This window comes from Hylobates moloch, unplaced genomic scaffold, assembly GCF_009828535.3.
Source record: "Hylobates moloch isolate HMO894 unplaced genomic scaffold, HMol_V3 SCAFFOLD_14, whole genome shotgun sequence".
Taxonomy (NCBI): Eukaryota; Metazoa; Chordata; class Mammalia; order Primates; family Hylobatidae; genus Hylobates; species Hylobates moloch.
The window spans coordinates 48,676,532-48,693,071 of record NW_026652289.1 but is presented as its reverse complement, the minus strand read 5'-3'; the positions used below and the strand labels follow the sequence as shown (position 1 = coordinate 48,693,071).

The 16,540-nt window shown below is 49.3% G+C and overlaps 1 protein-coding gene across 2 annotated transcripts in view; it reads left to right on the top strand.

The window, feature by feature from the left end:
• The first annotated feature begins 3,850 nt into the window (after positions 1 to 3,850).
• Positions 3,851 to 16,540, top strand: part of FAH (fumarylacetoacetate hydrolase) — a 33,690-nt gene continuing 21,000 nt past the window's right edge. Inside the window, exons 1-6 of one of the 2 annotated variants that reach the window (XM_032176222.2) lie at positions 3,851 to 3,903; positions 4,098 to 4,207; positions 9,121 to 9,231; positions 10,794 to 10,915; positions 11,449 to 11,498; positions 13,259 to 13,349. In XM_032176222.2, coding sequence (XP_032032113.1) covers positions 4,127 to 4,207; positions 9,121 to 9,231; positions 10,794 to 10,915; positions 11,449 to 11,498; positions 13,259 to 13,349 — 455 coding nt within the window. In that variant the 5' untranslated portion in view covers positions 3,851 to 3,903; positions 4,098 to 4,126. Of the gene's footprint in view, positions 3,966 to 4,097; positions 4,208 to 9,120; positions 9,232 to 10,793; positions 10,916 to 11,448; positions 11,499 to 13,258; positions 13,350 to 16,540 lie in introns of both variants that reach the window. The other variant, XM_032176223.2, reaches the window with a different exon arrangement.

The following is a 16,540-nucleotide window of genomic DNA, read 5'->3' as shown; positions in this document are numbered from 1 at the left end:
GAGAATGATCTATTCAGCTATGCCAAACAGGTTGAATACAGAGGTTGTAACTTATGTATCAACATTCCTCTGTATTTCTGGGAGCAGGGTGGGATCCACAGCTATAGCTCAAAAAGGCACTGAACATCTGGATGGGAAAAAAGGGACAATTCAGATGGGAAAACTATTGAATATGTATTTAGTTATAAGAAAACAAAACAAAATTAGAAGTATTTTGTTGAAATGACAGTGAGGGAGAATCTAAAAAGTGGCTCCTGCTTTGATAATGGTAACAGAGAACTCATTATATGGTACACATTATTAAGTCAGATGGCAATGACATGTTCTTTATTTAAGGTGCTACTTGTTATTTGTGAGTCTTGCAAATACAGCTTAAATCCAAAATGGATTTGAGGTAATATTCCATCAGAACATAGACACAATAGTACCTGAAACAGACTAAAGACAAAATTTAAGAGGGCAGGAAGAGGAAAATTTATATTGCAGAAAACCTAGCCCTGGTTGAGCTGGTTCACCTAGGACTTCATCCAATCCCCTTCTCCCCACCCTACAACATTCACTTGCACTTGAGTTACTTAAGTTCAGTTCCAAGATCCTCTAAATTTTGAGCTCCTTTGAGAGGACAGAATGTCATGTATATTTGCACATGACATATATTCTTGATACTAAAATGTACTGGACACATGCCAAACCCCTGATGCCCACTACAAAATGTGTACCATAAACATCATTGAGCTCAGACCTGAAAAAGAGAGGACACTTACTTTGCTAAAGTGCTTGGCCTTTCACATAATTTCCTCTTTTTCTTGACTACCACGCAGCAGAGTTGAATGTTGCAAAAAAGGCCACCCCATCCTGCTTCCCAGTGCAGGCAGCGTCCACACCTTGCTTATCTGAATGGCAACTGCCAGCTTCTCAGAGCCCTTGCAAGACATCAGTGTCCTGGGTCCAGAAAGTTCTCTCTCAGCTCTCTTGTAAAGGAGTGAGGGGCATGCTTTGTGTGAATGAGGCCTGCAGTGCAGTGTGTTGCTTTTTAGCATAAGAGGGAAGCATTAAATATGGTGCTACAGAGATCCAAACCAGACTTCATTGCTGGAGGTGCTGAAACTCACTGCCAGTCCTGAAAGTGTTCATACTTTTTGAGTGAGGAATCTTCCTTAGACAATTGTCAAGGAAAAGGAAAACATTCTGTGCATGCACATATTCACTGAACAGTTATTATTACCATCTAAAACATCGCGACTTCCTTAGCCAATGACAATGATCATAATGAAGCCTATTGGGCCTCAGGGAAAAATATTCAAGAGAATAAGGTAGGGAAAGACTGAAAAATTGCATCTATGTAAAGTTTATAAGGATGGAAAAGTCATGTGCATACAAATGGAATGAGAAAAAAAAAACATGAAAATGTGAAGACTACGTTGGTTGGATTATGGGCAATCTCTTTGTTTTAAAATTCTTTTAAAATAATTGTTGTGATATACGTGGCCAACACATTCTCTTCCAAAAAATGAGAAAGAAAAAATATAGTATACTTGCAAGTTATTTCAAATGCTGTTTTCCAAATAGAGAACAGCTTTGGCGTTTTCAGACACTGTGTATAATTAGTGGGTTGGTTAAGTCTATTTTAAAACTATGAAATCTTACTCCCTCTTTAGCCATCTCATCCCCACACCCTTTCCTACACATACATCTGCCCCACCTCCTTTCCCTAAAATACTCTGGTTTTCTTTCTCCAAGGGTTTTATCATTTAGGCTTTTGTTAACTTGTATGTATTCAGTAGAAGCTCCTGGCCTAGCATCCCCCACACAACACACGCTCCATAAAAAAAGGAATTAAAGATGTGAGTTTCTGGTGTATCCCCATGGCCTGGCATAGGGCATGGGCTTATTGGTTATTGCTTCATTTCCTTTTGGTCAACAGTTTTATATTAATGACATGTATTTATGGAGCACCTATTCTGTGCCAGGTGTTTTGCTGGGTATTGACAGAGTTGCACATGGAATAAGAAAGCTCGTGGTTTTAATGGGAAGGGGCAGGGCAACTACAGAACGTGGAAATAATTCATTGCGTTGCAGCTGAGGACTAGCTTGAATTAGGCAGGTATCAAGTGCTCCCTGGAATGCCTCTTTATAAGGCCACCAAGTTGGGATACTCCCCTCTTCTTTTCCTCTTTCAGGAACCTACCAGAACAAATCAGACCACCTTCATTCCCTCCCCAGGGCTGACTTAAAAGAACTGAAGCCAGTCCTTGGCAGAGCCACTCAGGGCAGGAGATGAGAGCCAAGAGGTTGTGCCCAGACTACGCTCCTTACTGAGTGATGATCACTGGTCACGCCTGGTGGACAGGCACCAGAGTCATCTCGGGGCTAGGAAGGGGGGCTCAACAGCGCCGGGCCCTGCTTGCCGTACTCGCTCCTCTCAAGCCTTCTGGTTTCAAGCCCACTTAGCTCACATTATCCTGCCATCTTCCAGCCTCTTCTCCCTAAGCTGAAATGCAGAGCAGCCTCCCTAACTCAGCAGTCACTGTGTCACATTCCTCATGGATCTCCAGGGAACCCTTGCCCAGACTATCGTCTACTTTTCTAGATTTCAGCCGGCATCCTAGCTGTTTAAAAGTGTACCTGAATCACTCACACCAACAATAACACAACGACACACTCTCCGATGTGTTCCAAGTGTCCTGGCTATGGCATGGTCTCAAAAAACTGCACCTGACTGCACATGAGTGATTAGGTAACACCTTGAACCCACCCTAAGATAGTCTGCCTTTCCCTTCTTTCCTGCCTTCCTCCTTTTCTTTCTCCCTCTCTCTCTTTTCCTATTTCTCTTTTTTCTTTCCTTTCCTTTATCCTCCTCCCTTCCTTTCCTCTTCTTCCCTCCCTTCTCTCTCTTTCCACACACACATACTCTCTATATGCCAGGCACTATTCTAGGTGCTTCACACATATTAATTCATTCCGTTCTCCTATCAATTTTGTGAAGTAGGAACTATTGTCATCAACATTATACAGAGAAGGAAGCTGAGGTAGAGAAAGTGTAAGTCACTTGTCCAAGGTTGAGCAGCTTGTCAACGTCATTTTACTACTGGCATGTGAAACAGGTGAGTTATATTTTCTAGAATATTAATTCTCATTAATTGAAGACTTCCAAACAGGCGTAACTGTCCCCTTCTCTGACATACAAGTGGAAGTGTCATAGCTGGACGGAGCGTCATGGTATGAAGGCAGAAAGGACGCGACTGGATGTTCTTCTGAAGCTCAGGGAGCAGCTCTGGGGGAGAAAGTGTTTCCAGGAAGCGGACGAGAGTTCTGTTGAGCTGAAGAGCAGGGCAGCAGCCGGGGCGAGCGAGGCTGGAGTCATGCAGGGCAGAGCCTTAAATGCGAAGCTAGGGTTTGCTCTCGGTAGGACCAGCTAGCTGCCCCGAGCGGGGGCTGGAACCAGATCTCCCCGACGTGGACTCGCGGACAGGGAGGGGATCTGGACGGGGGCGGGGCCAGGGGGGGGGCGGGGCTCGGGGAGTGAGGAGAGACTGGAGGGCCTGGGACTCGCGGGGACCCGGGCCAGGGGAGGGGCGGGGCTAAGGGAGGGAGGGAGAGACTGGATGACCTGGGGCTTGCAGGGCGGAGCCAGGGGAGGGTCGGGGCTCTGGGAGGGAAGGTGGGACTGGAGGACCAGGGGCTTGCGGAGGCGGGGCGCGCGGGGAGGGGCGGGGCTTGGGGAGGGAGGGTGAGACTGTGGAGGACCTGGGGCTCGTGGGGTCGGGGCAAGGGGAGGGGCGGGGCTGGGGGAGGGCGGACAGACTGGAGGATCTGCGGCTCACGGGGGCGGGGCCAGGGGAGGGGCGGGGCTCTGGAAGGGCGGGCGAGACTGTGGAGGACCTGGAGCTGGCGGGGGTCCGGGTAGGGGAGGGGCAGAGTTCGGGGTTCGGGGGCGGGGTGTTCACGGTGAGACCAAAAGTCAGGCAGGAGCCTCCGGGGTCCCTGCTGTGTCACCCGGACAGGCCGTGGGGGCGGGCAGGGGGGCGGGCAGGGGGGCGGGGCCGGGCCTGACCACAGCCGCCGAGTTCAGTCCCGCTCTCCGCACGCCACCTTAGGCCCGCTTCCGTGCCGGGTGCTCTCCAGCATGTCCTTCATCCCGGTGGCCGAGGATTCCGACTTCCCCATCCACAACCTGCCCTACGGCGTCTTCTCGACCAGAGGCGACGTGAGCAGTGCGGCTTTGGCTTCCGGGCGCGGGGAGGGAGTGGAGTGGAGTGGAGTGGAATGGAGTGGAGTGGAATGAGGGGCGGGATGGAGGCTTGGGCCATTTTTCTCTTAAGATCCGTTCCGTGAGAGTGCCTATGGGCTCGAGTCCCGCCTCTTAACTTTCTAGCTGTGCACGTTATTTAACTTTTCAGCTTCAGTGTCCGCAGGTTTGCTGAGAATTAAATGCAAAATGAAATGAATCGTGTCACTCTCCCAGACAAGCAGAGCAAGCAGGATTCTGTTACCGGAAGCTGGAGCACACAGGCAGGCTGCCTACTCCGAGGTGGTTGCGGTGTGTTTCTCTCGCCCGAGAGGCGAGGTCAAGGCTGGTGGTTCATCTCGCTGGATAGCCCCTAACCCTAGAATCCGGGAAATGATAACCTGGTATGCGTAGCAGGTCAGAGGGGCAAGCGCATTTCTTGGCTTAGAGTTGTGAGATCTAAGATGGCAAGTGTCTCTGCCAGGAGCTGAAATTCTTTCAGCTCCTGGTGTGAGCTCCCTGGCATTCCCCTACTGATCAGAAGAAAGAGGGCAGGGAAACAAACTTTGACTAAGTCGGTGTAGTCTGATTGGTAGAAAGAAGTATTTGAAAACTGGGGGTTTATCAGCAAGTAGATAATAAGAGGGTCCCTAGGTTGGAAAAGCAGATTCCCTTGGATTTGTTGATGATATTTTTGGCTTAGATTTCTGCTCCCAACTTTAAAGGTAAACTCCTGATTCAGCTCTGTAAGCCATAGAACCCCAGAATCAGGAAATGTTTGCTAAACGAGGGGCCTGGCAGTTGGCTTCTTCCTGGAAAGTAGGGTCCCCTCCTTCCCCCATGGCTTGTCATTGGACGCAAATGGCTGGCCTTTTGTGGGCCTGTCTGCAGTGAGTGCTTTGGTCTAGAAGAGTCAACTTGTGGTTTCATATCTGGCCAGGCTGACCAGATGTTGCGAGGACACAGAAAGTGGACACTCAGTCCCCTGGAGGACACAATCTGAGGCACATTAAACCTTAACTTGTGATGGCCAACAACCTTTCTGCAGACAGAGCCCTCCCTCTGCCCTCCTCGAACACTTTGCCCTCCTCGAACACTTTGCCCTCGGCAGATGTGTCCTCCCTCACCTTTCCTGGGAGCGCAAATCCATTAGACAGAAACATTTGTGAGAGGCAGGCACACCCCAGTAGGGGGCTCTGACTTGCTTTCTCAGGGGAATCGAATTAATGTCCGTTAGAGTGTGGCTAGGCGTTTTCAGACACCGTGTCCTGCTGTTTCAGCATCAGAATGTGCAGGGCAGCCACTACAGATATCTGGAAGAGAGAGCCCCATCCCGCTGTCCTCTGATACAGTGCTGGGGGTGGAGAGTTGGCCCTTTGGCCTTCCAGCTGAACGAGCCTCTTCTGCAGCTTTCTCTGCAGGCATTGGACATTCCAACGGTGATGGCTGCCTTGCCAGGCAAGACTAGTTGCCAAGGCAAAACCTCCCTTCCCCCATGTCAGCAGTCAGCCTTTCCTAATTTGAGTGGAATAACAATGAATCCAGCCATCACTTTATTCATTTTTTTTTTATTCAGCGAATGCTTATGAACCCCAACTCTGGTCCAGACTTTGCCTGGGCTCCAAGTTGGCATCAGAGACACAGGAGATGCCTTCCTTCCATTTCTGGTTGCTCATGGACTAGTAAGGTGTACAGGGGTGCTCTCTGTGAAGGTAGGGGTGGTGGCCGCTGAGAACAGGATTGTAGTAGTGTGGAGCTGGTTTTGCCGGGTGCCTTGTTAAAGTCCCCGTGGTCTGGCCATGCCGCTGCCTCTTGGCCTCTGCTCTCTCCAGCCACATTGGCTGCCTTTGAGTCTCTGAGATGTGCTAAGAGCAGCTTCCTGCCTTCAGGCCTTAGCACATGTTGTTCCTTCTGCCTGGAATACTCGTCCTTCTGCTCTCTATATGCCTGGCCCCTTCTCACTCTTTGGGATTCAGCTTAAATGTCACCTCCTAAGCACCCTCTCTGAATGAGCTCCCTGCTGCAGCCCAGCCTTGGTTATCTCTCACCACACCCTGTGTTTCCTTTTGCTTCTGGAGAGAAGGAAGCAAGTCACTGTTCCCAGGGCCTCAGCAGCCTTTGTGTAATGCTGGTGCTGAGAAGATGCTCTCTAAATGTTTGTGGCATGAATAGCGTCTGCCCTGTGTCTGTTCTTGTGGTGAGAGATTTACAGATATTAATTAAATTCTCACAATAAACCTACTGTGAAGTTAGTGTCCCCATTCTACAGATGAGGAAACTGAGGCCCAGAGAGGCAAAGCATCATGCTTCAGATCTCACAGCCAGTAAGAGGCAGATATGGGGTTGATCCCCACATCTGTCAGCCTCCCTAGGGTCTAGCCCTACGGGGCTTAGCAGTGTTCTCCCCATGTGCGGAAATGAGAGATTGTAAGAAATAAAGACACAAGGCAAAGAGATAAAGAGAAAACAGCTGGGCCCGAGGGACCACTACCACTGAGACACAGAGACCGGTAGTGGCCCCGAATGGCTGGGCGCACTGATATTTATTGCACACAAGACAAGGGGAGCTGGGTAAGGAGGGTGAGTCGTCCGAGTGATTGATAAGGTCAAGCAAGTCATGTGATCATGGGACAGTGGGCCCTTCCCTTTCAGGTAGCCGAAGCAGAGAGGGAAGGCAGCATATGTCAGCATTTTCTTCTATGCACTTATCAGAAAGATCAAAGACTTTAAGACTTTCATTATTTCTTCTACCGCTATCTTCTAAGAACTTCCAAGAGGAACCAGGAGTACAGGAGGAATATGAAAGTGGACAAGGAGTGTGACCATTGAAGCACAGCACCACAGGGAGGGGTTTAGGCCTCCTGATGACTGTGGACAGGCCTGGATAATATCCAGCCTCCCACAGGAAGCTGGTGGAGCAGAGTGTTCCCTGACTCCTCCAAGGAAAGGGAGACTCCCTTTTGCGGTCTGCTAAGTAACGGGTACCTTCCCAGGCACTGGCGTTACCGCTTGACCAAGGAGCCCTCAAGCGGCCCTTATGCGGGCATGACAGAAGGCTCACCTCTTGCCTTCTAGGTCACTTCTCACAATGTCCCTTCAGTACCTGACCCTATACCTGCCGGTTACTCCTAGGTTATATTAGCAATGCAACAAAGAGTAATACTAAAAGCTAATGATTAATAATGTTTATACTAATGATTGATAATTGTCCATGATCATCTGTATATCTAATTTGTATTATAACTGTATAGCAGTATAGCTACAGTTTGTGCCTTCAGTCTCTTGCCTCAGCACCTGGGTAATCCTTCGCCCACACCAATCCCATGCTTCCCCCTCTATGTCAGGCTGGGAGTTCGGTAATGCTTTCCTTTGGACAACTTTATATCAGATATGACCAACTATTTTAAAACAGAGGCAATGCACATTCATTCTCTTGAAGTTAGACAAATGCAGTCTCCCTCCTTAGTTTGTTTCCCTCAAGTTGCAGATGGGAAACTGAGGCCCAGAGACTTGTCCAAGATGATAAGATGGTGAATGAGGGAGCAGACTTGGAGCCCAGGAATCCCCCTCCAGTTTTGTGCTGAAGAAAATAACTCCTAAGGTTGAAAGTATAGGGACTCACTCTCTCAGACTTTTTCTGGGTCCTCAGCTCATAGTTTGAAGCACAAGTTTGAAGCTTCTAAGCTTTGTTTGCATTTGAGGCAGCAGGCAGCTGCACTTGTGACCCCATTTTGGAGGTTGCTCACTGGTGGTGACTCCTTCTTGCCTTCAGCTGGGTGTGGGGACCAGGGTCAGAGACGTGGTCCAAGGGTCCGCCCTGCACATTCCCTGAATGGAAAGCCACTTGGATCCAGGTGGTTCAGCTCTTTGCCTACTGCAGCAGATTTGCCATTTTCAGGAGGGGAAGACTGAGGCCCAGGGAGTTGGCAGTGGGGCTGAGAATGAGTAGCTAAGCCCTCCAGGCAGCCTCTTCTAGGGTAGGCTCTGCCGGGACCTCAGATGAGGAGTCTGGCTCTGGTCTACCCCAATTCCAAGAGCTGACATGCGTGGAGAAATGACCACCTTTTCTCAGCCCACCCCAATGAGCAGCCAATGGAGATAAGGCCAGCCAATAATCCCACCACTAAGCTCGCTGGCACTGAAATGGCCAAGCTGGTGGTTCAGGAGAGCTGGAAGCCTGGCTCAGGACAGAGCCCCAGGAAGTTGAGTCTGCAAACATGCCCTCGGGTTCTTGTTGACGAGCAAAGCTCAGGGTTGTGGAGACAAAGACCGGGACTTAACAAATATTGAAGACATCTTTGTTGATGCTGGGGTTTTGTGGTGCAGAAAGGAACTTGCCTTGCATGTTCTGAGCCGTCTGGCTTCCTGAAGCTCCCTTACAACCTGAGCTCTCCTCCATTTGAGCTACAACAGAGCTCATTCATCCAAGCCAGCCGGCCCTCAGCACTGTGCGTTGGGCGCTCGTGCTCCACTGCACAACTGAATTACCCTAGTCAAGGCCTAGGTTAAACCTGGAAAATAATCCAACATCCTGGTAAGGTGGTGAGCTCCTCATCACTGGAGGCATCTATGTAATGCCTAGGGAACTTTGCAGGGGTCTTTGCCCAGGTTAAGTGGCTAGGACCATGCTGACTGCTCTTCCCCAGTCCAAGGGATATTTGATTTATTTCCCATTCAGGGAACACAGATTCTTTTTCCTTTTAGTCCTGGAAGCAGAGATGGCACAAGGGAGCTGGGGCAGGATGCTGAGAACATAGTTCTTCAGTCCATTCTGCATACAGGGCCACCTAAAGGGGGACCCATGGGCTCTTCAGTAGACAGGCTTTCTGAGTAAATGAGCCAAGCCCAGCCAGGGGCCTTTTCTGGTGCTGACCATGTCGTCTTCCTCCTAGCCAAGAACGAGGATAGGCGTAGCCATTGGCGACCAGATCCTGGACCTCAGCGTCATCAAGCACCTCTTTACTGGTCCTGTCCTCTCCAAACACCAGGATGTCTTCAGTCAGGTAGGACATTGTGAAACGACTTGTCCCTGACCTCAGTGGCACTTACTGTGGATGCCAACAGGAGAATGCTCCTTGCGTTCCATTTCCGATAGAGGTAATGCCATCGGAGGTCTCAGAGGTTATACTTGGATAAGGTTGGGGTTGTTTTGAGACAGACAAACTGGTAGGAGGTGGCCTTGGGACAATTCAGGGTGGCTTCTCACCTCAGGGCGAGTTCCTAGGTGAAAAAAGTGTCAGTGTCTGCAGTCCTGGGTCGTTCCTAGTTGTCTATGAGATGAAGCTCTTCAGGAACTCTGGTTACTTTCCTTGTCAGGCTGTTTGAGCCTCTGCCTGTCCAAGGGCTGTGTGGGCCCCCAAGGGAGGGAGCTATGAGCCCTGCCCTCCAGTTCTGCGGAAGCAGCCACGGAGGAGTCAGCCTGAAGTACATGTTCACATGGGATGGGCATGAATTTGCTTCCCTGTAAACGGTCAGCTACTTTGATATAGCATCTTCTCATTGCATGGGTCAGGAAGGCGGGTGGGATTTATGGGTACCTCTTGTGTGCCAGGAGCTTCGCACACATCCTCTCCTTCAATCCTCCTGACCACCCTCTGGCACAGGAATTGGAATTCCTATGGCGGCCTGAGCATCTAGATGGGGACCTGAACTTCTGGAATGAGATGTGGTTTTCCCAAGCTGCACAGCTAGAAGTATCAGAGCTGGGACTGGAATTCTGACTCTTAGAATCTACAAGGGCTTTTTCTGCTATGCCTCTTCTTTTTTTAAATTAAAAAACCTCTCGGCTCATGCCTGTAACCGCAGCACTTTGGGAGGCCGATGCGGGCAGATCGCTTGAGGTCAGGAGTTTGAGACCAGCCTGGCCAACATGGTGAAACCCCCTCTCTACTAAAAATACAAAAATTAGCTGGGTGTAGCGGTGCACGCCTGTAATCCCAGCTACTTGGGAGGCTGAGGCAGGATAATTGCTTGAACCTGGGAAGCAGAGGTTGCAGTGAGCCGAGATCACATCAGTGCACTCCAGCCTGGGTGACAGAGTGGGAAAAAAAACAATGATTTTTTTTTTAATAGAGATGAAGTCTCACTATATTGCCCAGGCTGATCTTGAACTCCTGGGCTCAAGTTATCCTCCCCTTCGGCCTCCCAATGTGCTGGGATTATAGGCATGAGCCATCACACCTGGCCCAAAACCTCTTCTTATGTGAAAGGAATTAGTTTAGGCTGTGATCACTCTGCAGACTGGAGTGTGCCTCTACTGGAAGAACATGGCCACCTTCAACTGTGGGCCGGGCCAAGCTTAGCACAGTTGCTGTGCCAGGTAGCAGCTCCTGGGCTTGGACAATTGTGTGCAGGTGCATGAGGGCATGAGGCAACGTCAAGAGAGGATATGCTTTTCTCCAGATTGATGAATAAATGACAAAACTAAGAGCAGAGGTCCTGACAGTTTGAGTGAACAGGAGAGAAGTGGCAGGGGCTGGCAGGCTGGCTGGCCTCCCATTGGCAGGAGGGATGCTCCCTGGGTTTTCCTGTGCGTGATCTTCTTTCTCCGTGTTTTGGGTCTTAGCCTACACTCAACAGCTTCATGGGCCTGGGTCAGGCTGCCTGGAAGGAGGCGAGAGTGTTCTTGCAGAACTTGCTGTCTGTGAGCCAAGCCAGGCTCAGAGATGACACCGAACTTCGGAAGCGGTGAGAAGCATGTGGTCATGGGGGAGATGAGGGGATGCAGCAGGGGAGATGAGGGCTGTGTGGTTGTCAGTGCCATTCTGAGTCACAGCTTGGCAGCCTTAGTGTGGCCAAGTCAGACCTGCCCCCATCCAGCCCCTGCCTGAGCTGCATATTGATGGGAGGGCTTTGGGAGGGACTGGGATTGCCTTGTTGCCTGGACTGGAGCTGCCCAAGCTAGGCCAGGCCAGGCCCTTTGGCCCTCTCTCTCACTCAGCTGGTCCTCATTAGCATCATCTGTGCCCTCGTCTGGTTTCTAGAGTAGGAAAGAGTTTCCACTTGTCTAGTCCCATTTCCTAGGGTAGAATATAGAAACGGCTTCAGTGGGTGGATGTCCGCTCAGCTGTGAAAGGTTCAGCATAACTCTGGCCCCAGGCCAGCCAGGAGGTGCCCACTGGAGATTGTGGATAATCTTGGGGATGGTCTGGACTGAGCCTGTGGGTGAGACCGTGCTTTGCTGCCTACTTGACTTCGAAGCCCCTGGTTCTGTCTTTCAGTGCATTCATCTCCCAGGCTTCTGCCACGATGCACCTTCCAGCCGCCATAGGTGAGTGCAATCTCTTCACCAAGACAAGAACGGAGCAGCTTCGTGGGCCAAGAGGGCTGGCCAGGTGCTTTCGTTCTGCATCTGGGTGGAGGGTCCCTGCTGGGGGTGGGGGGAGATGGAGGAGGAGCTCTGGGGCTGTTACGCTCTCCTCATCACTGACCTTTCTCAGCACCCAGGCCCGGCATTCACTCAGGCTATATCTTGCCTCAGGTAGTGAGTTGCAGACTGCTCAAGTTCATGACTAGCTACATGGCTCCCTGCACAGCAAATTGCCCTCCTTCCCCCAAAGGCTATGGGACAAGTTCTCTGAGCTCAGTCTGTGAGTCAGCAGTTTTGAGGAAAGAGGCCAGAGAGCTATGAAGGGCCCCAGTTTGAGCACGTGGCAGGATGTCTGGTTGGACAGTCATTCAGGAAGTTGGAGCTGTTGAAACTCTCAACCTGAAGCAGAGAGAGGCTGGCACAGCCCTCTTCCTTGTGCACAGGCCTCCTCTGGTGGGCTACCCGGGCACCTGTGAGCTGAGGGGCCGGTTGACCCTGCCCTGGGGTACACTGCCTCTCTGGAACAGCTCCTGCTGTCAGGGGAGAGTCCTTTGCTGCTGGGCTGCTTGGGCTAAGCTGACTGGAGGATGGGGTTGGGGACAGGGGCTGAGTCACCTGCCTCCTCCCAGCCCCTCTCACTCCCCACTCCTGTGCACTCATGGGACTGTGCTATTTTTTTGGCAAACCAGCTGTTGTGCAAACCATATGTCTTTCAGGGATATCATGTCTGGTTGACTGATGGTGCCCTTTCTTCTTTTTTTTTGTGTTATGGATTTATTATTTTGAAAAATCTCTCAGCTATTACTTCTGTGCATTGGGACCAAAGATGGGAAGCAGCAGCTAAGGCTCCACCTGCCCTGTGGACTTTTCTTCCTCTCCTCACGCTTCACCATGACTGTTGCTAGTCTAGGCTGTTGGTATTGATGAATATCCAGCATTTTTTTTTTTTTTTTTGAGGAGACATTTAGGAAGATAAAACAGGCAGACTGTCCCAACTGGTTTTTCTTTCAGATTTGTAATTCTCCGAATGATAGATATGCCTACAGCTTGCTGGCCAGTCCGTTCAGTTCATCATAATCAATATGCATCTGCAGTGTGGAAGCCCTTGTCCTTGGCACTCGGGCAGAGTCCAAGAAAATGAGGACTGGGCTGGGGCTGTCCTGGAATGTCCACAGTCTAGCAAAGATGTGCACACACATAACCAGAGCACCAGTGGGAAGCGAAGCCTGCCCCAGAAGGATTCAGGGGAGGGGATTTGGAGGGGGAAGAGATCCTGCTAGAGAGAGCAGGGAGGGCTTCAGGGAGGAGGTGGGCCTCAAAGAGTTGCCAGGATCTGAACACACAGGGACAAGGGAGAAGTCAATCAGTATAGGCGTGGTGGGGGAGCCTGTGGGAACTTGGGAATGGCAGTTGTGTGTGGTAAAAGTGGGGAGCCTGAGAAGGGGGGTGGTATAGCCACTTGGTGTTCACATTCCACTGTCAGTTTCAGAAAGTCTGGACTCCTGACTTCTTACTTGTTTCTCAGCTGAGGGCTCTAAGAACAAATCTTCAGTGAGGATATTTTATATTGCATTTGTGCTGTCACTGCTGGCTGCAGGCTGAGCTCTGGGTGTATAAACAGTATTGTGTGCACACTCATGGCGCCAGTGCTTGGAACAGTCCATTCTCGTTTCTGAGGCATCTGGGTTGCTGATGGGATCTCTTGGGTCTTTCCTCTGCAGGAGACTACACAGACTTCTATTCCTCTCGGCAGCATGCTACCAACGTCGGAATCATGTTCAGGGACAAGGAGAATGCATTGATGCCAAATTGGTATGAACTGGGCCAAATGTTTGCATAAGTTCAAAGTCTTTCTTTTCATTTCCAGCAGCATGTTTGTCTCAGGAGCTGCCAAGTTCTTCTTAAAGTAAACTGGGGAGGAAAAGCAGTTACGATGTTGCAACCTCTGGAAGCAGTGGTCTCAGCTTCTGGTCTCCTGCTCAGCTTGGCTTAGGACTTGCTGTGGGATCGAAGGGCAAGTCCCTTAAGCTTCTTTGGACAGCAGGGGTTGGAATTAGATTCCCTTAATCACTATGCTCCTTCTGGAGTCTTTCATTTATAAGCTGTGTATTATCGCACTATGGGCAAGTCTTAGACTCTAGCATGCTCCATACTTACATTTTCTGATGAATGAGAATCCTCAGATGTGCCCAGTGCTGTATATTCCTCAACATGTGATCGGTTTCATTCATTTGTTTGATCCTCATAGTAGTTCTGTGATGTCACAAGGCCATGATTGTAAGCCCCATTTTACAGACAGGAAAATGGGCTCAGAGAAGGATCAACTTGCCTGAGCACAACAGGGCCACAGCCTGTCTCCCAGCCCCCAGATCAGGCCATTGACCAAGCTGAGGATGCAGAGCTGGGGTCCTTGCCCTTTGTTCTGTGTTGTCCCCTGGATGTGATGGTTCCTTGGAACTGAAGAGGGCCTGGACGCAGTGGCAGGCATATACCCCAGGCCCCGGTGCCATCAGTCACACACAGGAGCTGGGTTAGGGATGGGGCTTTACTCTCTCTCGAGTGTCTCCAGTAGGCTGTGCCATGAGGGGAGGGTCTGTTAGAACCGAGACGAGGAAGAGAGAAAGGGAGAGAGAGAAGTTCCAAACCAGAGATGTTGAGCAACAAGGCCAAGGTTGCAGAACAAGGCAGGGGTGAATCTGAGACCAGAACCCAGGCTCCAGGTTCCAGGCTCCCACGTGAGATGGGCAAATATTTGAGACTCTTGCACTGTACAGGCTCCAGCCTGTATTTGTCCCCAGCCAGCTTCAACCTGTCTATCTGAGTGTCCTTGGCAGTGATGACCCAGTGGACTGCCCAGCCCCAGAAGAGCTGGCTGTCACCTGTGTGCCAGGATCCCAGTGGCCAAAGGGCAGGGGCACCAGGAAGTGAGAGGAGAGCCGGGACCTGGGAAGTAAGTGTTGACTGTGTCTGAAACCGAGTGTGGGGGCCGCAGCCATCCTTGCCCCATGTCCTTCTGCAGAATAAGAGCAAATAGGCCTTCTCTAGCCATGTTTGATGCAAGATGGCCCGCAGCTGTGACTTTTTAGCTTTATGTACATAGTCTTTATTATAAAGGTAACATATATTTACTGGAATTAATCCAAACACTACAGAAAATATGTAAAGTAAACATTTACAATTTAAAATGTGTCTACTCTTTGACCTGGCAGTGCTCACTTTCATGCATCTATCCTACAGAAATAAAAGCACCAGTGGGTTGTATCCAAGAGCAAGGATGTTAATTAGCAGAGTTTCTAGTGGCCCAGAACTGGAAGTAATCTGAATGCTTACCGGTGGAGGAATGGTTGAAAAATTGGTCTATTCACAATATGAAATGTTTTGCAGCTAGTGGAAGATTTAGATCAAGAGAGATGTACATTGATCAATGTTAAGTGAAATAGGTAAACTATAGGCAATTAGGTAAAGTGTGTCTCACTTTTATAAAAAAAGCACAAAAAATATATATGTACATACACACTGTATTAGTTTTTGTTGCTGCTGTAACAAATTACCACAAACTTGGTGGCTTAAAACACAAATATATTCTCTTCTAGTTCTGGAGGCCAGAAGTTGAAAATCAGTTTCACTGGCTAAAGTCAAGGTGTCAGCAGGGCTGGTTCCTTCTGGAGGCTCTAGGAGAGAACCCATTTCTTTGACTTTTCAGCTTTAGAGGTTGCCTGTATCCCTTGCCTTTTGACCCCTTCCTCATATCATTCCAAGCACTTGATTCTGCTGTTACATTTCCTACTTCCTCCTTTGACCTTGCCTCTGTCTATAAGGACCCTTGTGATTACATTTAGGGTTCACTCAAATAACCAGGGACAGTATCCCTATCTCAAGATCCCTAACTTAATAACATCTGCAAAACCCTTTTTGCCATGTAATAATATCCACAGGCTCCAGGGATTAGGATCTGGATATCTTTTGGAGGGCTATTTTTCAGCTTAACACACACACACACATGCATGTGCACGTGCACACACACACACTTATGCATACATTATTTCCATAGGCTGGTATGAGCATAGAGAAAGGCAAAAAATATTAAACTCCAGATTAACATTGCTTTCCTCAGGGGGAGTGGCTGGATGGGGAGAGATTACTAACTCCTTTTTTTCATCTGAATTCTTTGAACTATTACATGCCATGTAATTGCATGCAATTGAATTTTATAAATTAATCCAACAAAGGAACCAAAGTGGGTTAAAAAGGGAGCTCTTCCTCAGCCACTCACCAGAGGCAACTACTTTGAGCAAGTTGGGTGTGCCGCCTCCTGTACTTTGCTCCAGGTTACACATGCATGACCACACGTATGTACGCATACATATGCATTTTATTTCTTTACTTAACAAAACGAGGCCATGCTGAAATTTGCTTTTTTTACTTCATCATTGACATATCTCCATGTAAATAAGTTTAAATCTATCTCAGTCTTTTACAAAATAAGTTTTTTAGGGGTAGGTAATACAAGACAATTACACAGTAAAATATCATTTTTATAAAAAGATACAAAAATATGGTACAGTAGGGCTGGGCGCGGTGGCTCACATCTGTAATCCCAGCACTTTGGGAGGCCGAGGTGGGTGGATCACAAGGTCAGGAGTTTGAGACCAGTCTGACCAACATGGTGAAACCCTGTCTCTGCTTAAAATACAAAAATTAGCGGCCAGGCATGGTGGCTCACGCCTGTAATCCCAGAACTTTGGGAGGCTGAGACGGGCAGATCACCTGAGGTCAGGAGTTTGAGACCAGCCTGGCCAACATGGTGAAACCCTATCTCTACAAAAGTACAAAAATTTGCTGGGCATGATGGCGGGTGCCTGTAATTTCAGCTACTTGGGAGGCTGAAGCAGAAGAATCACTTGAACCTGGGAGGCAGAGGTTGCAGTGAGCTGAGACTGTGCCATTGCACTCCAGCCTGGGCGAGAGAGCAAGACTCCGTCTCAAAAAAAAAAAAAAAAAAA